Source organism: Engystomops pustulosus, chromosome 5 (assembly GCF_040894005.1).
Source record: "Engystomops pustulosus chromosome 5, aEngPut4.maternal, whole genome shotgun sequence".
Classification (NCBI taxonomy): Eukaryota; Metazoa; Chordata; class Amphibia; order Anura; family Leptodactylidae; genus Engystomops; species Engystomops pustulosus.
This window is the reverse complement of record NC_092415.1, coordinates 143,282,372-143,308,445: the sequence shown is the minus strand read 5'-3', so window position 1 is coordinate 143,308,445 and position 26,074 is coordinate 143,282,372. Positions and strand designations below refer to the sequence as shown.

Below are 26,074 nucleotides of genomic sequence, written 5' to 3'. Positions count from 1 at the left end.
ATACATATAATGGGAGGCTCGCTGTTGTGCCAGGCTGTTTTGCAACAATGACTAAACAGTCCTGGAGAATGTGAAATTTGTTTAGGTATTAATGGGTTGATTGCTGAGTTAAAGCCCTGCATACTTTCCCTAGAATTTGATTGATTAGTGCCTCTAGTCTTCACACTTGAAGCCTGGATTTGACTTGAAAATTCTGCCAAGTCTTTTACTCTGAAATTTATCTTAATTAGATCTGAAAGACCTGTCACAGCAGAACAGTCGCACCGATTAAAATGAAAAACAGGAGAAATTACTGATCAAATTAATCATAATGTCGGGTTACAGCTGTAGGTCTGATGTAATTTGCCACTCCAGTGAGTTACATCAGCGCAGGCGGAGGAGAGGGAGCTGGATTCTGGTTGATCCGTAACACAAGCCAGCTTTGGGCAGCTCATCAGCAAGCTTATTCCATCCTTTATTTTGGCTACTTTCCAGTGGCCGTGAACTACTGGTACTACACACTCTGTACTAAGCAGGTGCCACATCTGCCCTATAGCTATAGCTGTGATGTATAGATAGTTGCAGTGAGGCCTTAGCAGTTATAATAATAAATTGCTTTGTAAAATGACTTCTCCAATCCAATTTGTATATTGTTGTATTAAGTATAATAAATGCAATAATAAATAGAATTTGCAGGTTCACATAGTGCAGTAATGTATATTTATACAGCCAACTTACAGACAACCCCTAGTTACAAACGGACCTCTGGATATTGATAATTTACTGTACTTTAGTCTTAGGCTACAATGGTCAGCTGTAACAGTTATCAAAGGTGTCTATTATTAAGCTTTAGTGTTTATCCTGGTTCTTATGACAACATTTTTAAAATCCAATTGGCTGGGGTTACAATTACAGTCTAGTAATTATAAGTCTAGTCCTAAACTGCAAAGATCAGCAAAAAAATGTTAAACTACAATTGTCACTGTGTCAAAAAAAAAGATTGTCTAGATTTACAACTATAAAATATACAGTTCTGACTTACATACAAATTCAACTTAAGAACAAACCTACAAAACCGATCTTGTACGTAACCTGGGGACTGCCTGTACATATATATATATATATATATATATATATATATATATATATATATATATATACATTGCTGTACTATGTCTACCTGCAATTCTATTTATTATTGCATTTTTTGTACTCAATCATTAACATATCTGGAACATAAAATATACAACTTTACACAACTTTATACAAATAATTAGATTGGTGAAATTATTTTACAAAGCAATTTAATATTATAACTGTCGGTCCTCCGACAGTTATAGGGAGGTATGAGGAGGAAAAAATTGGGGGAAGTTAACGTGGGGTGCTAATAAGCCAATTCATATAGGAGAATCTCAATTGCTGATAAATTGTTGAAATTACTCCAGATTAGTGATTACGTGAACATAATTAAATTTATTGTTGGGGACATGTTAAAACATAATTGGTAAGATTGATATGTCTCAGTAACGCGTTTCGGTTATAAAAACCTTCTTCAGACCAATATTTAGACAAAAAATCACAACCGTCAGACAACCTGTATGTAAATAGATAAAAAATAGATATACAGAAACCGTTGATATGGGAAGAAAAAGGCATCCATAATAAATATTAGAAAATGATACATAAGGAATAATTAAATAATGTATCAAAATATAAAAATGAAAAGGAAGAGAGGTGATAAAACATTTCTTAGGAGGTAATGACTCTAAATGACATGGTCTTTATATGTAATTAAATAGGTACAATGGTAGAACTGGGTGAAGACTAATATAAATAAATAATTAGATGTAATGGTGGGAGCTGATGGTGGTCCATCCCACAAGACCCGGAGACTGACAATTATCAGTTTAAAAAGGGGAGGGCTTTTCCCCAAAACGCGATGTGATCCTGTCATAGCCCTTTTTTGTTTTTAAAAAATAAACATCATCTTTATTGAAAATATGGATTAACAGGGAGTTTGGTGTGCGCCTCCTGTCCCTCTTTCAGACTGCCTATAACATAGATGAACATAGGTGGTAGCAGGATGTCAAATAATGACCATTGTGATCTTATTAAAGTTTTTTAAACAAAGTAACAATCCAAAATATATCTAAACTCAGGCCAAGGATTTTGCTAGCATGTAAGGGGTCACAGAGTTTAACTGTATCCAGAAAGTTTGGTTTGGGAACGCTCACCCCCATGGTAACTCCTGTCATGAATGTTTGCAGACATTTTACTTAAGAAAAGCAAAGAGCAGATGAAAAATGCAGAATAGCATAATTCTGCAAATAGCAGAATTTAAACTGTTCATACCTGTGATTGTGGGGAGAGGGGTAATTGAATCTGAATTCAGGAGCCCAACCTAGACTTCTTTCTGCAGTCTGGGTCAGGGTCTTGGGACCCGAACCCACAATGTTCAGCATGGACCAATCAGCGGGTTCGGTTTCTGCTCATCCCGTGTCACAATGTTTTGTTGCATTGGTTTAAAGAGAATTATAGTCCTTAAACAAAAATGAATCATGATAAGGACTGATGATGGACACTTCTGTAATTCATTGATTTTAACAAAAAGTTTTTCTAACTGATTAAAACCCTGTAGCCCCATTAGCTAAACACTAACTTAACAGTTTGTAAAAGTCTTTTATTATATTTTTTTGTTTGCTTTATTTTCCTCTGTAGGCCTATCCAGCAGTGAAAGAGTTGAGAAAAATATGAGTTCAAGTACATAAAACTAAGAGAAAGAACCCTGGCAGATACATCTAGCAGAAGATCAATAGTAAAGCAGTTTTTTTCATGATTTATTTTCTCTCGTCCTTAGCTGTAATTTCTTGACTTTATAAAACAAATTGCCCATTCAGGAAAAGCGCAATCTTCTTCCACAGTTCTTTTTTATCTGAATTATGAGTTATCAAGCATAATTGGACCAATCCATCAAATTTTAGGTACTATGGAAACTTCCTAGGTCATCACAAAGGGGCATTCATAGGTTTTTGACACCTGGGGGAAAAATGTAATTTGGAGCACATAAAAAGCAAAGAATTCAACATTTTGTTTGTTGATGTAAAATTTTTTACATTTCAGATGTACCTACCACATTATGTAACCTAAAATTTCTTTGTACCACCATTTCCCATAATTATTGTTATTGCAACTATAGACAACAATACATATTAATGTGTTCCCAATTTAATGTAAAATGTGAATTCCTCTACATTTGTTCTGTCCAATACTTCAAGTTTTTCTACAACTTATTTTGAAATGTGTCATAGATAAAATGTGGAATACATGTTGGGAAACAATACAAACTCTATATAATAGTGGTATATCTTGGTAGATCTGTAGGCCAGACCAAAAAAATCTGCTTTTGCATTTAACTATAAAAGGCCATGCCCCTTCCCTCCAATGCACCACCCACTTTCCAAAAAGTAGTTAGTGTGAGGTGGAATGGTAAAAAGTCTCTTAAAGGCTTGAAATAAATGGTGCCTTTTTATGCCAGGAAACTATTGTAGCAGCTTCACAAAGTAATATACTTCTGCTGCTCATGTATGCAGCACTCTAGTCCCAGCAGTCAAATGATTGCTTAAGTGTCTTACGCCAAATATCCTAATTTACCTCTAGGAATTGCATGAATCTTACACAAAATCTTTTCTACTTCAGTATAAGCAAATTTCAGATGTGTAGTATGGAACTTTTACAACACTCCAGAATCAGATATTTAATCCCAAAATGAAATGTTATTTCCTGCTATGAAAAATAATGACATGCTAATAGTGTAAGAGAAAATGTTATTTTACACCTAATGTGTAGGTATTTATGAAATTAAAGACTAATCAGCCGTGAATACTACCTCCTAAACCATAAAATGAGAAGGCCAGGCATCCATATTGTGATGTAAATAACATCCTGTTTAATTACTAACATCCATGAAAGACTCCTGAAGAGATTAGAAAATAATGTTTCAGATAATAAATATGCATCAGTGTGAATGATACAGGAAAAATGTTTTCTCATTTTTCCATTTACTGCTCTGTAGAAGATTTATTTTTTTTCTCGTAAAAGGATATTGTGCAAATAATGACCATTTTGCTTACTATGATGAAGGAAGTCCTCTTATATGTTTGCTTTCAATAACTCTATATCTGTGGATTCTTCCGATTTCATCAAATCATTTAATCAATCAGAAACTGCAGAAAGGGCAGCACGGTGGCTCAGTGGTTAACACTACAGCCTTGCAGCGCTGGGGTCCTAGGTTCAAGTCCCATCCAGGTCAACATCTGCAAAGAGTTTGTATGTTCTCTCAGTGTTTGCGTGGGTTTCCTCTGGGTCCTCCAGTTTCCTCCCACACTCCAAAACATACTGGTAGGTTGTTTGGCAAGCTCTGTGCAGCGCTGTGTAATCTGTAGGTGCTATATAAATACAGAATTATTATTATTTATTAAATCCTTTAACTTTCTTTTTATATGGATTTTTATTCATTTTTGAAAAATGATAATAACAATAGTCAAAACATTTGAACTTATAATGGCAAGGCATGAAAAGTTCATTCATACCCCTAGTCTTTTATCTGGTTAAATATTAAATGTAAGATAAAAGTTAAACCGTATTATATAGCCTAGACCCCTGCAGCATCAGCCTCTCTGTGTAATCTAGGCCTCCCCGATGTGAAGCCCCTGATTATACAGTAGCACTCTGAGTGATGTGTAGTCTGGACTGCACACTATGACAGTGACTCATGTTATATACCCCTATGGTAAGTCTTAGTAAGTTGTCTTAATCATCATCATTCCTATTAATATGTCCAATATATGTGTCCTGTGTGACAAACACATGTTATGTGGCTCTGTTGTGTACTTAACATAATGCTTCCTCCCACCTACCCTTTGGTCCTAAACCTCTAAGCTTGACCTCCCACTATAGAATAGAATAGTATAGCTTTATGTGGAACCTGTCACCAGGAATGTCATTTTTTGCTGGTGACCGGTTCCAATAGCCTATGTTATGTTGATTTGAAAAATTCCTTTGTCATCATTCTGAATCATTTGAGTAGTTTATAATAGTTTATTTCATATTACCTGGCCTCCTGTCAGCAGCATGTGGTGAGTCCTGGGGGAGAGGCAGCTGCAGCCTGTGTTAGTCTCCTCTTCTCCACACTCCTGCAGCTCCCATGAGTGTGGAGAAGAGGAAGAATGTATGAGGAGACACAGACAAGCTATAGCTGCCATTCCCCTGGACTTACCACATGCTGCTGGCAGGAAGTGAATTAAACTTACAGTATACAAACTACTGAAATAATTCAGAACGCTGACAAAGGCATTTTTATAATTAGCATAGCATAAGCTATTGGAACTGGTCACCAGCTGAAAATAACAGGTGCACTTTATAGTCCTAACTATTTATAGCTGTAGTCCATTTGGACTAGAAAGTCTTGAATAAGAGTTTTGCTTTAGATCTTTAATATAACAGCAGCCTAAATGTAGATTCTGAAATACATTATTTAGCAGCAGTGTGGCTGTTTTATAGGCATAACGATGTATCAAACATTAAATGAAAATGAAAGAGGGTACTCCCATTTCTGCAAATTAATGTTATTGTTTGTATTATGAAAAATTATACAAGTTTCCAATATACTTTCTGTATCAAGTTTAGTTTTCCAGATCTCTGCTTGCTGTCATTCTATAGAAAGCTATAGAAATCAGACCATGGTCACACAGGTGCACGGCTCGTTAGTATCATAGAGTAATCAGAGCTGTGTGTTATAACGAGCCGTGCACCTGTGACCATGGTCAGATTTCTATCCACTGAAAATAAACACTGAAGTTTTCAATAGAAGGACAGTGAGCAGAGATCTAGAAAACCATGAGGAATTGAAACTTTTATAAGTATAACTTTTCATTATTCAAACAATAACATTTATTTGCTGAAATGAGAATACTCATACTCACTGTATACACTGTACATGCAGTAGAATAGGTAATGGTAAAACTACTCTTTCCTCCTCTCCTACTTCTTCCACACATTCTTTGGATCTCCTATCAGTTACTGGGTAAAATGGATTAAAACAAAACATTGAAGACATTTTGCAAATCATTATTGCATTATCTTCTGTGAGCTACATAAAGACATTCACACAATAAGCAGATAACCAGAACGTTAAATGACCACTACACAAAGTGTGAAATTACACTCTACAAGCAAACATAGCATTAATCCTAATAAAACCACGGCCGCAGCAAAAATCAATACCATACAGTTCTCTCTGAAAATCATAAATGTTAGGCGTCACTTGCCAGTCGCACAAACTTTTGTATGGATCTTTAATTCTGAACAAAGAATTCTGGAAGAAAATAATCAGACATGAAAATTGAGTGACTGTACCTTATTGCATTAATAAGTTATTGCATTCTCTGACCCTTCCGTTATTGCGTGTACACTATAAAAATACACATTGCTATTGATTAAATGTTCATGAATGTCAGTCAAATACTGAATTTATATGTCAAATGTTTGCAATATTTCCTGTAAATAACACAAGAGAAAAATAAAGTGGTAATGGAATTTCTGGGGAAAAATATGCATTGTATCAATCACATACAATGGACATACAGTGTAAGTAAATATCAGTGTTATACCATACACTAGACTGCACTGCAATGTTTACAAGTATATAAGAGGTGGGCAAAATAATGAGAACAGCACGACCAGATCATAGCAGAGGCAAAATGGGCCCTTTCCCCACAGTTTGCCTCCCCTATATGGTTATTACTCATGCCCCATAACCCAAAATCAAAACTGGGGATGTCTACAGCCAACTACAATTGTACGTTAGTGTTAAGAAATTGCAACTGAAACCACTGTGTGACTATTTGATTTGATACCATACAATGTAATTTTATTGATCCCGGGAGGAGGTGAATTATATAGTACAAAGTGCCCAGCATAAATATTTGATAGGTTTATGGTTACGAATATGTTACACACGGTACACTACAATTCCATACATTAAGTGAACATTTTAGGAATTACTAGGCTTGATTGGTTCTTAGTTCCTTCCTTATTTGTTGCTTGTTCCTAAAATACATACAGGACTAGATCACAAAAGCAGAGGCAGATTGAAACTGCCATAAGCCCTGGGTTGTATGAATATTATAGCCCCTACAAGTCTGGGATTCACTTCCTACATATGGTAGTAGAATACAACTTCTTGGGGAATGGAGAATGTGTCCTATCTACCTGCTTTCAATCTGCTGTTTCAGGACCTATGGAGGACCTTAAAAGGTCCTGAAATGAGTATTGAGAGCAGGAACCGATGTGTGAAGGTCCTTCTGAGAATAAAATTTGGAGGGTGGTTTGGGTCCTGGGCTAGCGCCCATACCTATACCTATGTTATAATCCACGACTGAATGCAGGGTTTCATACATATTTACAGAATACATATATTCTACAAGCACTACAAAGCACAGTAGAAACAAGGTACAATCAATAGTTAGGTCGTTTCTTCCGGTTACCTCAAGGTATAGATTAGGGTGTTTTAGATCAAGCTGCTCTGATGGCGCTCGATGCTTCCCAAAATGCCATTCTTTCAAACAATAATAAAACAAGTTGATGGAATTCGATTGCTAAATATGCGGCATTGATCTAGGGATTTATACCCCATATTTGGAGTCAGAATGGAATTTACCCATATGTACATGAGGCAATACTGGCCTCACATTTTGCCCTTTCTTAGGTATGACCCTTTAGGTCCTTTTCTCCCAGCCATTTGACCAAATATTAGATGATTGGGTAAAATATGTAATTTTACTTTTCATCCCCCCCCCCCATTGCCTGTTTCTACAAATTCAAAATACTTTCTTTCCGCATTTCAAAAGCAGCAGGAAACAATAAGTTGGGGTGTAATAGATATTCAGCAACTTTAGTATCGTAACAACACACATCCCAATATGCAGCTGTGTCTCTGTGTGACACTGTAAAGAGATTATTATTCCCTTTTAATAAACTAATCCACAGGCTCAGTGCCACTCAGATGCATGTTGAGATATACTAGTGAACAAACAGCTCACTTCACGTCCATTCGACTGCATTAATGTAATATATGCTGAAACGCTCTGCTCTTCACTATGTGCTGCAATTAGCGCATACCATTAATTTCAGTAAAGAATACAATTTGGTAGGTCAATGAATACTATTGAATTGTTTTGAAAGGATTAACAGAACATTGAGTATAAAGATATTGCCTCTAATGACATTCTGGCATGCCGGGTTTTAGATCTCTCAAGACAACACTCCATTAGCAAATGCTTTCAAATTAGTAAACGAAAGAAACCTTTAGCCAACCACTGGGGAGTCTTTACAGTAGGGTTTCGATTGGAGTCTGAAAGCAGAACTGTGAGCAGGAGGTGTTTGTAAGCATTTCTAATGGCATTTTGATGTACATGTACCAAATTGATGTCGGAAGGATCATTGTAGAGTCCCAAACAGTGGAATATTGAGGACACTTTCAGGTGGCAGTCACATTCTGGCTGGTTGAGCCCAGTATATTTTCTCATGTCACAGTTGATTAGGTTCACAGGGAAGTGGAAAGAGTAAAAATTCTCTTATTATTGCAGCCTGCCGTATCAGCCTCTTTTCCCTTTGAATGCAACATTAGTTTTTGTCCAGGACTCTAACCGCTTTCTACAGTTTGGGGAATTGTAAAGCAGAAACAATTTTCCCAGCAAGGTTGACCTTCAGAGTAATGAGAAATGACTGGAATTTCTCTATGTTTCTCTAAAATTTTAAGGTGAGATTTTGCGAATGGGATATTATGCTCGTTTTACCCACTATTATCACCAAGGTATCCATTTTATACTTTACAGTCTAATTCTTTCCTTTTTTCCTAAAATTACATGGACTGGTGCGTCTACTTGCCAGAGAGCAAATTTATGGGAAAATGACAGTAATACATTATAGATCCTTTCCTATAACAGTAGTTAAGATGTATTCTACCATGTAGTAAACTGACGTTTTCAGTCTTAAAAAGGCTTGAACAATACAATGAGGACTTGAACACTAATATAAGATTTAACTGCTTGTGGAATATTAAATATGTTAAATGTATATGTCATAATTAGTATTTTAAAAAGGATTTCAGGTAACAATACAAAAATGTATATATATTTAACATGAATGTAAATATTTTGTCCTTTCTTACATATTTTTTGGCTCCATGTAATCCGCAATAATAGAGACAAGCCGGTAGCTAGACATGTACATACTCACCATGCAGGCAATGTGGAGGTCATTAGATACATGGGGATTACGACAGTACCCGTCACAGAAAGGGGAGGGGGCTGGAGTCACCGAATTCTGCAAACTGAGGCCACCTGGACCTATAAGTTATACAGTGGCACTGAAGGGCCTAAATGAGCAACTACAGTTTACATGTTTCTTATAAAACCACATGACCTCTCTCATCTTGAGTAAAGGCGACACCTGAGGTACCTTTATAAACTTAACCAGGTTTATGTTCACCCACGTTATACTATATAAACGCCTTATAAATGATTCCATATGGGGTTGTGTTTTAAGTATGAATTGATGGCTAGTACAATAGGTCAATATTATTCATTCATGTAAGGATATCTACATGAAATTATTACATGAATAAAGTGTCTCCGTCTGCCTATATGTAGACCCCCTATTATCTCTCTCGAGAATGCCAGTATCATCCTATACGCATATATACCCGTGTTTTCGTCTTGAATTCCAGGCCAGGATATGCGCTATATGGCATTAATGTATTCTTGTAAATAGAACGATAATGTGTGCAGTGGTTAGCTTGGTTGGCGCCACTGTTTTGTGACAAAACATACTGGGGGTCATTTACTAAGGGCCCAATTCGCGTTTTCCCGACGTGTTACCCGAATATTTCCGATTTGCGCCGATTTTCCCTGTATTGCCCTGGGATTTTGGCGCACGCGATCGCATTGTGGCGCATCAGCGTCGGCATGCGCGCGACAGAAATTGGGGGGCGTGGCCGAACGAAAACCCGACGGATTCGGAAAAACCGCCGCATTTAAGAACGGAAAATGTGTCGCTCGGGACGCTCTTACCTTCACTCAGACGGCCTCGGTGAATTCCGGCGCGTTCAAATGCTTTTCAGCGCAGCAGCGCCACCTACTGGACGGCGGAGGAACTACCTTATTAAATCCCGGCCGGACCCGAATCCAGCGCAGAGAACGCGCCGCTGGATCGCGAATGGACCGGGTAAGTAAATCTGCCCCACTGTGTACAATATTAAGTTTGTAGGCACATTTACTTGCTATTGTTCTATGTTTTGGAACGTGACTTAAACCGACCTATACAAACACTTTAAAATCACATGCGATCTGCGCATGTCAGGGTTGCTGTAGAATCGCCATGGCAACCGTGATACCAACCATCCTCCCTGAAACACCCGCCTCCCGGTCACGTGACTGACCATTCCCCCGCTCGCATCATCAGTATGTGACTGCACACGTGGGAGTGGCCTGGACATGGACAGCGTCCTGTGAAAGGGTGAGTAAAGGGGAGAGGGGGTGTGGGAACTGCTTTATAATGCAGTGTTGACTAGCCACCATACTATCAGTCAGCAAGTCAAGGTGATCAACACTAGGTACACCTCAGGGTCACTACCACCCACCCTATACCCATGATGAGTCAGACGGTTTGAATGACTTCATCCTTTTTACTTGCATCCTTTTTTTTTGGCAACCCTCTCAAGAATCTAACTAGAGGAGGAAATGCGCCAGGGTAGGGGGCTTGCAGGGTATATCTAGGTGCTAGTAATTGGTACTGCCCTTGTTAGGGCGGGAGTCTATTGGGGATGTCAGGGACAGGTAACCACATGCTACTATTTACTGTGTTGCTGCAACTGACCCTATGCCGTGAGTATTACCCGCCCTTTGCACCGCTGAGATTGTCAGGAGTGGTAAGACAAAATTGTCTATTTCATCATATCCTATTTCACACCTGGACTGTTCAGCCTGTTGTGTTGTTTACATTTTGTTTACATCTCGTTTACATGTGTGTTGTAAACAAATGCATTGTTTACATGTGAAGTATACATGCCCAGCACTTTGACTGTCCGGCTTTCTGTGTTGTTTACATGTTGTTTACCTTTGTGTTGTAAACAAATACGTTGTTTACATTTGCCGTATACATACCCAGCACTTTGGTACTGAATTTTAATGCATATCCAATAAATGTTGTGGATTTTAGATATTATTTGATTTATGAGCTCTCATTAATTGTTATGCTGGTCTAGTCTTTGGAATATGAGAGAGAGGGGGTCCAACCTAATCCCTGGTATCTAGCTATAGTGTATGAGGACTGTTTGTTTATTTTGCTTTTTACACTCCATGTAATATGTGTATCATACACTCACCGGCCACCTTATTAGGTACACCATGCTAGTAACGGGTTGGACCCCCTTTTGCCTTCAGAACTGCCTCAATTCTTCGTGGCATAGATTCAACAAGGTGCTGGAAGCATTCCTCAGAGATTTTGGTCCATATTGACATGATGGCATCACACAGTTGCCGCAGATTTGTCGGCTGCACATCCATGATGCGAATCTCCCGTTCCACCACATCCCAAAGATGCTCTATTAGATTGAGATCTGGTGACTGTGGAGGCCATTTGAGTACAGTGAACTCATTGTCATGAGTCTGAGATGATTCCAGCTTTATGACAAGGTGCATTATCCTGCTGAAAGTAGCCATCAGATGTTGGGTACATTGTGGTCATAAAGGGATGGACATGGTCAGCAACAATACTCAGGTAGGCTGTGGCGTTGCAACGATGCTCAATTGGTACCAAGAGCCCAAAGAGTGCCAAGAAAATATTCCCCACTCCATGACACCACCACCACCAGCCTGAACCGTTGATACAAGGCAGGATGGATCCATGCTTTCATGTTGTTGACGCCAAATTCTGACCCTACCATCCGAATGTCGAAGCAGAAATCGAGACTCGTCAGACCAGGCAACATTTTTCCAATCTTCTACTGTCCAATTTCGATGAGCTTGTGCAAATTGTAGCCTCAGTTTCCTGTTCTTAGCTGAAAGGAGTGGCACCCGGTGTGGTCTTCTGCTGCTGTAGCCCATCTGCCTCAAAGTTCGACGTACTGTGCGTTCAGAGATGCTCTTCTGCCTACCTTGGTTGTAATGGGTGGCGATTTGAGTCACTGTTGCCTTTCTATCAGCTCGAACCAGTCTGCCCATTCTCCTCTGACCTCTGGCATCAACAAGGCATTTCTGCCCACAGAACTGCCACTCACTAGATGTTTTTTCTTTTTTGGACCATTCTCTGTAAACCCTAGAGATGGTTGTGCGTGAAAATCCCAGTAGATCAGCAGTTTCTGAAATACTCAGACCAGCCCTTCTGGCACCAACAACCATGCCACGTTCAAAGGCACTCAAATCACCTTTCTTCCCCATACTGATGCTCGGTTTGAACTGCAGGAGATTGTCTTGACCATGTCTACATGCCTAAATGCACTGAGTTGCCGCCATGTGATTGGCTTATTAGAAATTAAGTGTTAACGAGCAGTTGGACAGGTGTACCTAATAAAGTAGCCGGTGAGTGTATATTAAGTTGCCTTTCACAAAGCAACATGATCTCATGATTGCTTAATAAAAAGTCATATACTAACTATCCTATATGTGTGCCAATCCTTCAACAAGTGAGAGTGGAGCATGCTAATCGCAGCCTTTTGTTGTGATGTTCTAGAATTGTTCTGCATATTTTAACCATACTTCAAACCTGTTACTTGTGTAACATCTGTGCTTCAGGTATCAGCACCATCCTCTGGCTGTAAAGTATAACAGAAGATACACTGCTGACCCTGATTTTGTACTCAGTTTGCATTCTGACCTGCACTAGTCTTAAAACTGCCTTATTTCACTTCTGGTTGTCTTAAATGGTTTCTACCAGGCCTGTCTGTCTCCTGTTGACTGTTGATAAGTGAGCTCTGATGGACATATGTCTCCTCCACTCACATTCCTCCCCTCCTAGTCTGTTTTGTCTGGTTGTCAGGCATCCGGTTCAATTCCCCTCTGGACCGGGTCTGTGACATCTCATAAGAGGATTGTCTACACACTTTCCAGTGCTTGTGCTAGAATTTTCTGGGCTTTTGTATTCTTTGATCATTTGACCCTTGCTAGTCTTCTGACCATCCATTTGTCTCCTGATTCTATACTGCATTGTCCTCTTGGTTTTGACCTGTGTTTGTACAACCATTTTTGTGTTTTTTTGTCCCATTTCTTGTCTCTATTTTTTTCTATTGGGTCCCTAGGGTAGGATACACAAGTAGATACGAACAACTGGGCAGTTCTAGCATAAAGGCTCACTGTCTTTGTCTTTCCTTCCTTTTCTATTTTCTGGTCCATTAGAGTTTGAATATTTAAAATATTCTAACACTTACAGGAAAACCTATAATAGTTCTTTACTAAATGAAACTTTAATACAGACAAGTGAGAGCCTAGAGGTTAGGCCCTGGTTGAAAGTGAGGCTATGTGGTTTATGTTGTAAAGGGAGGTTAAAGTTTTCTCAGGGATGAAGCCAAAGGGTGACTACTGCAACTGCTATGTCTATGTCCCTAATTGGTGAGGATTCCAACAATTAAACTCTGACCAATCAAGTTATTATTTTGCTAAAAATACTCCTTAAGTACTATTAACAACTGCATTCGTTGCATATGAATACAGGAAAGGTTTAGTACAAACAGTTAAAAAACATTAATTTAGGCACCAACCTTAACACCTAAATGTAAATTGTTTTATAAATATGACAGTAACACAAAAAGGTAAATTGATCTCATCCTGTAGACAGCTCATTTTATATGTATCAGTTTATGTCATGCTTTTACTAAGATTATTTGAAACATTTTTACAGTAATAAACCATGTTTTCCTGTCCTGTTGATCCTTTATATAACAGCGCACAGTAGGAGCTAATAGAGGTGCTGCATATGTCTATAGATGTGCCTACATTAGATCCCGCTGTGTGTTATATGCCATGGTAAATTGTGCTTGCACACGATTTTCAAAACTAACATTATCAAGATAGAAAAATATGATGGTGAAAGAGACCGTGTCAGTAGCAGACAATACTAATGTACAGTACACAATCCTACTTAAAGCTCAGTAGAAAAAAAAATATATAAATGTATACAATACATTGCATACTGAAGGGAAAGTGTACTTGAACTGGCATTTTTCTTTATATAATTTTAAAGCTTTTTAAAAATATGTTTCTTAATTACTAACAGTAATTTATTAATGTTGAGTGGGTCTGAACTGCAGGACAGGGACTTCTCAAATACAAAGGTAGGGAGAGAAGTCTGTGTTATTAGGGACATCTTAATGGTTGTCTCAGTAAAGTTTGCAATTCAAGATAAATCTTAAAGGCACAATCTCAATAAAGTCTACAGTTCCAGCATTCATTTTAAAATGGCATTCTCAGTACAGTTTGCAGTTGCAGAAAAATCTTAAAGGGGCAGTCTCAGTATAGTTTGCAATTCCAGTATCATCCAGCAAAATCTTTAAGGCTGTGTATAAATAAAGTATGCAATTCCCACAAAATCTTAAAGGTGCTCTATCATTGTAGTTTGCAGTTCCAGCATCATCCAGCAAGATCTCTCAGGTGCTGTCTCAGAAAGTTATATAGTAACGGCAAAATATTAAAGGTGCTCCTACCAAGGATAGCTCATCCTTGCCTCTGGGCAGCCTGGCCCTCATGAGACACTATATGCTGCAGTGCCTGTGCAATGACACCTGAGTTTCCGGATAATCACCAGTTCTGCTAGATTTTTTCTCAAGGATAGTGTAGCCTCCTTTATTGCAATAGTAGAGCATGAGACAAAAATTAGGTAGTACAAGTGCAAATTCGTGCAGGCACTACTGGGGGAATTCCCATCTGACATTGAGAGCTCAGTGGCAGCACAGAGAGAAGGAGGAGGAAATTTCCAATGCAAAAAGGAACACAAGCACCACTTCAGGAGGGAGAGTAAGCATGGCCACAATGTGGATTGCCATGTTCAATTCTGCCCAACCTCCACCATCAACGGATCTGACCCGTACTACCAGGAGGCAGACTGTGACTCGCATGGTGGCAAATTATATATGAAGTATGGGTCCTTCTTGTTCAATCTCTGGGTAGAAAATTGTACATGTGGCCATGTTCAGCACCACTGGTGCTATCTACAGCCAATGTGGACATCCTCATGTTCATTAACATGAACCAGCCACGGATCTCTAGCGACTTGGCTGTGCCAGCATCTGAATAATTTGGTAGTGTGAAATTGTGCTATACTGGAACTTAAACTTGAAATTGTCAAATTCTGTAATACCTAAAAACAAACCTGAAATTGTCAAATTCCGCATTAATGGAATTAAACTTAAAATGGTCCAATTCCGTATTACTGAATTTAAACTTCAAATTGTCAAATATCGCTGTAGCTGGATCCTAACCACAGTAAGAGGGTATGTGGTTTTTTTCATTGCTTCTTTTATCCTCTATGTAAATAACTGGATCTGAACAGCCACAGCGCCTTAACATTAACAACATTAACATTAACAACATTTTTTATCATTTTTTTTTAACTATTATTTCTTTGTTTGTTATGTTTTGTTACTTTTTTAGTACTTTCCCTAGCCCATTTTGGGGCAGGGTAATTGCACTGTTATTCCCACAATTTTTCAGACCTCTAGCTCTCACAATCCCCATTTTAAAACCATTTTGGGGTATTAAAATGAAGGTCCTTATTAATTTCATTGGGGTTCATGATCGGGTTCAGTTTATTTACAAAAATTGCTACATTTCTTCAAATAGCTTCTTCTAAAAAGCTTTCATCTTAAATTTTCAGTATTTTACTAATATTTTATCATTTTATTGAAATCCCAGACATCTGTATGTAACTGGAGTTCTTTTTTGCTTTTATAGCACTTCATAAAAACACATTATATACACCCCATTGTAACCTAATGATATCAGCAATTTGCATCAGTTAGTAGCAGAGATATACCATAGTAATTCATAGGAAAGGAAAGTAAGTAGTAGAGATAAGGACCGGTGTGTGATAGACAGGGAAAAGACAGTGATATAAATATAGAACCTAAAGTATTGAGGTAATGAAATACTTAAAGTGATATAACAGTAAATATGATGTGAAAGAGTAAAAGAAAAGAAGGTAAGTAATTGTGAACAATTGTTTTATTCCTGATACCAAAATATATTGTTATAATGGAATTTAAATGGATTGTCCACTTTCAGCAAATAATTGATATGGTTTGTGTAATGAATAGTTATACAATGAATTGATACAGAAAATGTATTGGAAAATTGTATAACTTTTCATTACACAAACCATGTGAATTATTTGTTGAAAGTGGACAACCCCTTTAAGTTATTTCCTACCCAAGGCTGTATTTTGGAGTGTTTTAGAGCACCGTGCGGGACAGGTATTAAAACTAGTACAAAGGAGATATAGTGCAGCTTGTTAGTGGTGAAGCTGAAGATAAAACTTAAGATGCAATTGAAGATGACAATTTACAAGCAAGTATATTGTCTCTATCAAACACTGATCATGAGGAGATAAAGATTTACAAGCGTTGCCACACACAATTACAGCCTATTCATTGCCTCTTGTTGCTGCGTCAAACTATTCATGCTCTTATTGACTGCTGTGCGATTGGGTTGTTGTGGTTCCTGTAGTGAAAATCTCCAATGGGCATGTGCGGAATCAGCCATTACCGCATCTCAAACCACAGAATGCCGAGTTGGAGAGGCATGAGGAGCTAATACTCAACTGAGGAGTGAGTGAATTGTCATCTTTAATTGTATCTTATGCTTTTCCTCCATATACAATTACTATTGTGGATCTGATGAAAACTACTTACTATAGTTGTGGGGGAGATACTATCCCATTGTTTACATTGGACTCAGTATCAAAATTATTGGAAACTGATATTGATACATGAAAGTGAACGAATAGCATGTTATGAAGGGACAGACTAAGATTGTATCTTATTTATTTTACCATATTTTATTATATTTTGTGTTTCTTTTTACCTTATATAAGAAATTTATGAATGTTTACTTTTACACAATAATAAAGGGCTTTATTCAGGTGTTTTTCCCTTGATCCATGTGAAGTGCTGAATATCTACAGTATATCTATCTATTTTCTCACTACTTTATAGCAGTGATACCCTGGTAATTTATTGATTCCACACTATATACTCCTTTTCTTCGCTGTTCCTGTAGGTATATACTCGTTTGAATTGTGGGTTCTTTATATACTTTTATGTAAAGCTTGTAAGTAGGTCTAACCTTACCAGCATTTTCTGTGTAATTTCAGGGCCCCTACTTATGGACATGTAACTTGGTAACTTGGCTAACATGGTAGCTACAAGTGAAAAAAAACAGTGATTTTAGTGTAGATAAAGTAGCAAGCTTGGTTCCAAACAATCTTCCATGCGTCAAACGGTTTGGTGGTCAAATCAGGCCTCTCTGAATATTCTCCCAGTAAGCGTTCAGAGCTTAGTGGATCTACTTTTGGTAGAAGCACAACATGTAATAAGCAGAAAACTGGGTCCAAAACAAATCCTGGATTATTGCAAAAGCATAAAAACACAGCTCTCTGTAATCTACTTTTGCGGCAACCTCACCCATTTTGTCCCTGACTGTTAGCAGTATAGTTACAGGTGGGTTTGCAGTGAAGTATTGTGCTGCCTCATAGCAAAACTTGTTATCCATGGCCTCATTCCTTCTAAAATCAGATTTTTAAATTATGTTAATGAGCCTGAGGGGCTACGCTGTTACACTTTTCCCTTCCCCCTCTGCTTCCTCAGCACTTGTGCAGTGAGCACTTCCTGGTTTATCATGCATAACTTTGATGGTTAATTTCCTTTAAAAAACAGAGGGCTCAGTAAGAAACAAGTTGCCCAGGGTACAGATGCTCTGGCCAACCAAATTTACTATGACCTGTGCTTAAGAAACTGGCACAGTTTAAAGCTGAGTTCTGTGCCAGAATTACTTAGAGGTTGGAAGCTATAAGTAATTTTGCAATGTCGCGACAAGTTCACCGATTAGTATTTGTACATCATCCCCATTGTCCAAATGGGATTCTTTGCTCTGGAACTGTCACCATCGAATTGCAGACCACAACCTTAAATGCCTTCCAAAAAATAATTATCAATCTATTTATATACAGCATATATTTAATCATGTATAATTTTTAAAGGAGGAAGAGCATGTGAATATAATTTATTAACTCAGGTATGTGACAAAAATAGAGGGATAATAATAATATTCTTATACCTTAGTTCTATTGTAGATGAAAATTACCAAAAAAGTTGAAATTCATATAACTGTACTATTTGTTTCCTCTTTCTTTCCTTTTTACTTTTTTACATTAAAGTGGAAAGATATGTTTGTGTCTTAGAGTTCAGCGCATAGGATACTCCATCTTACTGAAGACAAGCAATCTGTCCAGCTGAAATGCTGTGGGACCTGTTTCACATTTCACGCCTTGATCCCTTTATCACATTGGTAGTTGTCTGAGAAAAACAGCAATTTAATAGCACATATAAGCTTTTACATTGTAAGCTTTGTGTAGTGCTGCGTAATCTGTGTGCACTATAGAAATAAAGGAATTATTGTTATTACAAGGTGGCCATTCATTATTCTTTCTGAACACATTGCATGATGCTACATGGGCCCACATTTACTAAGAACAGTGCAGTCTGTACTATGTGCAGATTGCCTGTGTAGCGAGCAGGTTGCACCAGATTCAGGATTTCTGGTGCTCGTTCTTTATGAATCGGGCCCCCCTGTATTTCCAGAACAGAGTGCAGCACTTTATTTTTTTGGTGCACCTTTAACATGGGGCATGCAACACACTTCTGTCGGACTTTGCATGATAAATCTGGTCCGACTGAGCAGTGGAATGCCCCCTCCAGTGCAGAAATTTGTGTTGCATGAAAAACTGTGCAGCCGTCCCACAAAACGCTCAGGTGCGACAGAAATGTGGCGCAGGCACTTCTTAAATACCTGTGCAAGCAGTTTGCACTGAAAAAATCTTCTCTAAAACCTGGGGTATGTATTCCAGTGCTAGCAATAGAAAATTATCCAAAACTATCCACATTGCCTTCCCCTTCAAGTACCATCCCCAATGTACCAATATTACATATATTTATATAAAATACTTTAGTGTAGAATACAACTATTTTATGAATGAAGTCTGTAAAGAGAGGTCTGCTGCCCCCAGCAATGCAGTTAAATGTAGCTGTCCTCCTCAGCACACCTGTGCCTTCGCTGAACATGTAAGGGCATTAAGATAGCAATCTCAATGGCACAGCTTCCATAAAAAGCACATCATACTGTGAATAATGATGCCTTGAAATGCATTAGCATGCTACGTGTTCACTGCTTAGAGCAATTACTAACACTTTCTATTTCTACACATACTTCAGCTCCTCAGATAGAATAGGAGATGGCTCAGAGGTGAAGAATCCTGAGTCATACGTATTAATAACAATTGTAAGAGTTTTTACAAATGTACCTAAAAGCCATGCATTGCCATATAACTAAACCTTTCGCCCTATACCTTTTACTCTTGCAGAAGTTTATTTAGAGATACAAAAAGGAATCAACAACTGTATCTTTTTATGTAATGTAACAGTATGGATTTATGGTTTTTATTTATGAACTTTGTCCTTCATATGTTCCAACCATACGATACCATTCTGTATTGCTGGCACCGCTTCGTGTATTTTTACAACCACTAAAACAATGAAGAGAATGAATTTCCCCACATAATTTTTAAATTATTAAAATTTTCAGATAAAAATAACTGAAGCATTGAGAATTGAAATCCGATCACATTGTTCAATTTACAACCTGCACAAATATATATATATATATATATATATATATATATATTCATATTGGCTGTTATGAGCAGCATTAGTTATTACAAATTAATTACCAATTCTTCTCAGATATTGTCCCCTGGCCTCTGGAAGGCTATGCTCAGAACTTGGGAGGATAGTCAGAGTAAGGGCTAGGGCCTTTTACTCTGTCTGCAGTAGGATACATTGCCCTCCCCCTCCCCCTGAAAGCGGGAGGAGGAGGGAGCATGGGCGGAAACCAGTGATTAGCTGCTTCCAATATTCAGAGTGTTTACCCCAGCAACACCACTGTCCTTATATGGTTATATCACTGTGGACCTCCCACTGCATACGCTCAACAGAGGTGGGGATAGATGCAATACAGTTGCATCGGTCCGCCATAGGCTATTGTGGCCTCCACTAAACAGAGAAAACAAAAAACTCCAAGCTCCTGGGTCTTCTAAAATCCAATTCTTTATTTGTGATACAGCATCATGGTACATCAGGTTAAAACACAGAGTTACGATCGACGCGTTTCGGCTAAGAGCCTTAGTCCTTATCTGAATGTAGCCTCCACTGGAACATGCATGTCACTCAGCAGGAGAAAGCGGGAAGGGTAAGATGGAGCTTGTAAGTGACATATGGAGGCAAAAAGGATGCTTCAAACTGTCAGTGCATGTCTTAAGATATGTGTCTACGCCTGCAGATATCAACAAAAGAGGGGCCAATACTATCTATGGCATTTAAGGATTTTGACAGTGGGCAGTTCATTGCTGCCCTGTTACATGGCTGACCAATGGATTACCATGGTAGATAAGGGTATTTGAAAAAAAAAGTTACACAATAGTAATTAGTGTCAAGAATCAACATAGCATACCCCAAAATGGTGTCAATAAAATGTACCCAAAAATAGTAGCATTGAGAAATACAGCTCATTTTATAGAACACATTTTTAGAAAAATTAAAAGCTTATAGCTCTTGGTATACAAACAAAATAAAACTTGATTGCGTCTGAGGTCAAAAGCTGAATGGTAATGAAGAGGAAGAATGAATGTGTTTGAAGGTAAGATCAGATCCATATACTGTATATATATACAAAATTGCATCAGATTTATCAAAAGTAGTGCAATCTGTACTAAGTGGTTTGCCTCACGATTGTGCAGGGTGCACCACAGTTTTCAATTATCTGGTGCACTTGCAATGCTTGGAAAGTGTGCACCGCTTTATTTTTGGTGCAGCTTTATCATACAGCATGCGGCACAGTTTTGTTGAGTCACTGTATTAAATGTGTCGCAAACTCTGCACACTTTTTCTGTCTTGTCTGCACAGTGCAACGGCAACACACAACTGGCAGACACATATTAAATACACATGCAGGCTCCAAAGATGTTCTTTTCAGTGCAAAGTATGACAGAAAACTGTCACAGCCAGAATAATAGATCTGGGCCATTATGTTCACAAAGTACACGTCTGAGGACACAATACTGTATGTATTCGGTGGTTTAAAAACACATTTTTATAATTATGTGCAATTTCAGCATATTATTGTACATTATTGAACCAATGAAAGTAATTACAAAGTATAAATGACATAAAAAGTTCACCGCAAAAATAGATAAAACAAGTAAAAAATATAATAAGCACAAAGTTTAATGCAATGGTATTGAGCGTTTAGACATGAAATGATACTTGTTTTATGCTTGTAATTGCTTGCCAGTTGCTGAGTACCAGCTGCTCCTATTGTGACTGACTATATGTCTACAACATCAAAATGAGGGGGAAGTGTGGACTCTGTATGGTGCAAATGTGGTAATGATGACAATGTAGCATCAGCCTCAGCAGTAGACTACACAGGACAGGCAATGCTTATTACTAAGTTAACACCATCATGATGATGTAGGGTCTTCAGACCTCAGACTGTCTTTCTTGTGAGCCCCACTGTCAGATATTTACTCCAAATAATGACAAGCTTGAATAATTATCACACAAGAAATCTATTTCAAAGACCATAATTATTTTAATATTTCTTATTACCTAATTTGGAATAATTTGTACACTTTATTTACCATGGCATGTACATTTTATAAGGCAACCTATAGAAAGTCAGACAGTATTTTACTGTATTACATGAGAAAATCTACAGCTGCAAAAATATATTGTCTTTGGCCTTTTCACTGTGAGAGAAAATATATATATTCCACACATATTTTAAGGTGACCAAAGCATAAGCCAAAGCACTTAATTTTACCACAAAAAACTGGTAAAAATAGACTTGAGTATAAGCCCGGGACAGGAAATGCAACCACTACTCTTTAATAAAATGTCTGCAGCAGCCTCCCCTCATTAATTAAATGGCTATATACTAAGGGGTAGGGGCTAGCTGTATACGGGGGCATGAGATGCTGGCTATATACTATGGGGCAGGGGCTGCTTGGCTATATACTGGGAGCAGTGGGCTGGTATAGAGACCAGCTGGATATATACTGGGGGGAATGGGCTGCTGGCTATGTAATAGGGGGCAGGGGGCTGGCTGGCTATATACTGGCAGCAGGGGCTGGCTATATAATGAGGGGGTATGGCCTGGCTATATACAATGGGACATGAACTGGCTGGCTATATACTGGGGGGAAGGGGGCTGGCTATAAACTGAGTGCAGGGTCTGGATATATACTGGTGGGTATAGGCTGGCTGGCTATATACTAGGGGGCATGGGCTGTCTGGCAATATACTGAGGGGTATGTGCTGGCTGGCTTTCTACTGGGGTTTAGGGGGCTAGCTATATATTAGGGGGAAATGGTGCTGGCTACATACTGGGAGACAGGGGTCTGGCTAGTTATATACTAGAGGGCATGGGCTGGATGCCTATACATTGGGGCATGGGCTCGATGACTATATACTGGGGAGCATGTGATGGATGGCTATATACTGGGATGGAGGCTGTGACGAATGCATGTCATACCCTAGGCTTATACTGGAGTCAATAGGTTTTTCCATTTTTTTGTGTTAAAATTAGGTATTTATACTATAGGTTTATACTCGGGTTTGCTTATACTTGAGTATAAGTATAATTGTGGTAATTGCAACAGAAGATGCATTAGCAAGCTTGCATGTCTTTTATTCCATTTCTATGCCTCAACTTTTATTTTTCTCCAAGAAACCCTTTCAATCCCTTGCCTACTAGTTCTCCGAGTTTCAAGGCTAAACCATGACATTCATGTCTCTGGGAAAGTGGAAACCTTTAATTTGAAGCAAAACAAGCAATCACAAAGGGGGTGACTGCAATCATGTGGCATGTGGTGTAAATTAGAAAAGTAACATTGTCTTTTTTACTAAAGCTAGTTTTTATCTATTTGTTTACAGCAATATTACCCCTTTCTGACTAAACAGTTACTCTTGTAACATGTCCACTGTCCAAATGACACTTCTGACTCTGCAGCACTGTAGTTTATAGAATTTATAAAATCTGAAAGTAGAATCTAGTAGGGAAACAGAAAAATCATATATAGCACAGTGAGAAGGCCATTGGAGTTCTGTTACCACAACAGTGAATTCCTCTTGTTTTGTAGGGTTTTCATTCCATCAAATTTACATTACTGATAAAAATACAATTACAATATAAGATAAGACATCATTCTATCCACTAGTGACAATACATGATGCCACACATTATCTATTTCCCCTCACTGTACAGGCTAAAACTCTTTCATAAACCTCCATGAGTTGGCTCTAGTCTATTGCTGTCTACGGCCATGAGGCTGTTGTAAAATATATCACTAAATCGCTGTTATAGAGCTCAGGCAAGATAGTACCCACATAATCATAGACCGAAAAAACTGTCAAACAAAATAGAAGTTGTACATTACAATAAAATTGGTTATATATTTCCCCTTAGTATCCTTAGGGTAAGTGGAGGTCCAACACTTAGCAACACCTATCAGCTTGTTGGTAGATTAAAGTACATATAAACAGCTATAGAAAATAGATGTGATTAGAATCTGATTTTAATACAACCCTTCCTCAGGACTGGCTTCCCTTAATCTAAAATCTACTAAAATAAGCTTCCCAGAAATCTTTAAGTACATCTGCCACCAGGATCAAGGAATGTAAACCAAGCACACTGACATAGTGGTGTGTGCCCCCTTTAGCAGGATCTGCTCTACTTTTAGTTTCTTAGGAGCCCAGAGCCCAGAGCCCCTAAGGTTCATTTGCAGAATTTTTAAAACTTTTTTCCGTAAAATCAAGGGCTTAAGAATCAAAATGAAGACCAAATTCTACCAGAGCGGACACACACCAGTATATCAGTGTGCTTGATTTACTTTCCTTGAACCTGGTGGTAGATGTACACAATATACAAGCTATAATCTTTGCCAATTTGTGCCAAGCAAAGTAATATTTTCCCTCTGTCACTCATAATATGCTCAATAATCAAAATATGCTCTATGCATTTAAATAGTTAATCTTTAGCCTGGTTATCTGTCCAAAGTCACTCATGCTAAATCCCACAAAGTTTCTTTATACTATGCTAACTGAGGAAAGCATAACAGTACAACAACAAGTTCACAAAAAACTGGAGCAAAGCATTGGATAAATTCCTTCCTAACCTTAGATATTGCTCATATTGCTTAGCCATTTTAGACTACATCAGTGACAAGCTCTAAAGCAAAAATATTCCCATGTTGTAGGGGTGAATGGCAATGCAATCAAGGCAAAATATAGTAAGCATAGTTTCTTCTCTATTTTCATTTAAGACAAACCTATGAAGTTTTTTCCTTTCAAAACAGAAACTCATGCAGTTTCGCATTGGTCCTAACAAAAGCTTGATTTTTCAGTCTACAAAGATGCCCACTCCTTCCCTCTTACACAGGATTCATGACCTGTGCAGGAGAAAAAGTTATGTGGTTCACATTAAAAAGAAAATTCAATAGGTCTCCTGAAAGAAGGAAAAGTGTTCAAAGGCGGTAGTTATCTCCTAAGGGAAAGAAAAAAACAAATCCCCACTGTGTAGAATAGAGACCCATTAGTTGGGCATCAAGCTATCTATGACAGTTCTTCCTGAAAGGCAAAAAATATAATTCTGTTTTTGTTTTTTTTGTTTTTTTTTCCAAGAAAAGAGTCTTAAATAATTGGAGGGGTTCTCCTAAGATTCATGGGCTTCCTAACTCTATACAATCATCTTTATTAACAAGGACAAGAAGTATGATGTATTCATGAGTATTCTCAAGTATTACAGTGTAATAAAACTTATTTAATAAATAAATCTTAGGTTGCTTGGTAGATAAATAGATATTCATTAGATTCATTACAGTGTATTTATTGGCAACATAACCGATTTATCACAGTATCAGTGCATTATGTAAGCCTGATAATAAGATAGATAGATACCATAGACAGACAAATAGATAGATAGATAAAGTTGAGCTTGTGTCAATCTTTCCACTGTGATTAGAGAACATATTGTTAAGGGATGATAATTTAACTCTTCAGAGACAGTCTCTGGATAATCTAAGCTATCCAGAGAGCTAAATCATTAATGAAAATATTGGTGGGTACACCTGTGATTTATCTGAACAAAAGATTATTCACAATTTTACAACAACATTGATGTAAAATGTTAATATATTTGTTTGTGTATTACATTTCTTGTTTCTTTCCTTGCTTTTTAGATGGTCAATAACCCGTTAGCAAACCAGGCAGCCGCAGCAGCGGCTGCTGCAGCTGCCATGGGCTCCATAGCAAGTTCGCAAGCCTTTGGGAATGCACTCTCCAGTCTGCAAGGTGTTACTGGCCAGCTGGTTACAAATGCACAAGGACAGGTAACTAAATATAGTTGATACTATGTATGTATTTGTTTTCATGTTGTCATCCATGAAGGCATTACCCCTATTGTCAAATACGGAATACAGTCATGAAACCATTCTAAGTTTTAAGCACTCTAATAAATCTCTGACAATATTATATTATAGTGGTTCAGATATTTACACTGAAAAATGAGATATACTATACATGCCTGACATAAATGCTTGTTATCATGTAGGCATTCACTTGGCAATGCTAAAAATGATACAGAAGCTTAACATACCATAAAACGTATCTGTGTGTTTTTTACTCACATAAGGTAACTGTAGATTATGTAGGTAATATCAC

The 26,074-nt window shown here is 37.9% G+C and overlaps 1 protein-coding gene across 6 annotated transcripts in view; it reads left to right on the top strand.

The window, feature by feature from the left end:
- The window catches only part of POU6F2 (POU class 6 homeobox 2), a 325,692-nt gene that overhangs the window by 261,899 nt on the left and 37,719 nt on the right, over positions 1–26,074 (top strand). For all 6 annotated transcript variants that reach the window (XM_072153279.1, XM_072153276.1, XM_072153277.1 and 3 more), the window contains exon 6: positions 25,594–25,743. In XM_072153279.1, coding sequence (XP_072009380.1) covers positions 25,594–25,743 — 150 coding nt within the window. The remainder of the gene's footprint in view (positions 1–25,593; positions 25,744–26,074) is intronic.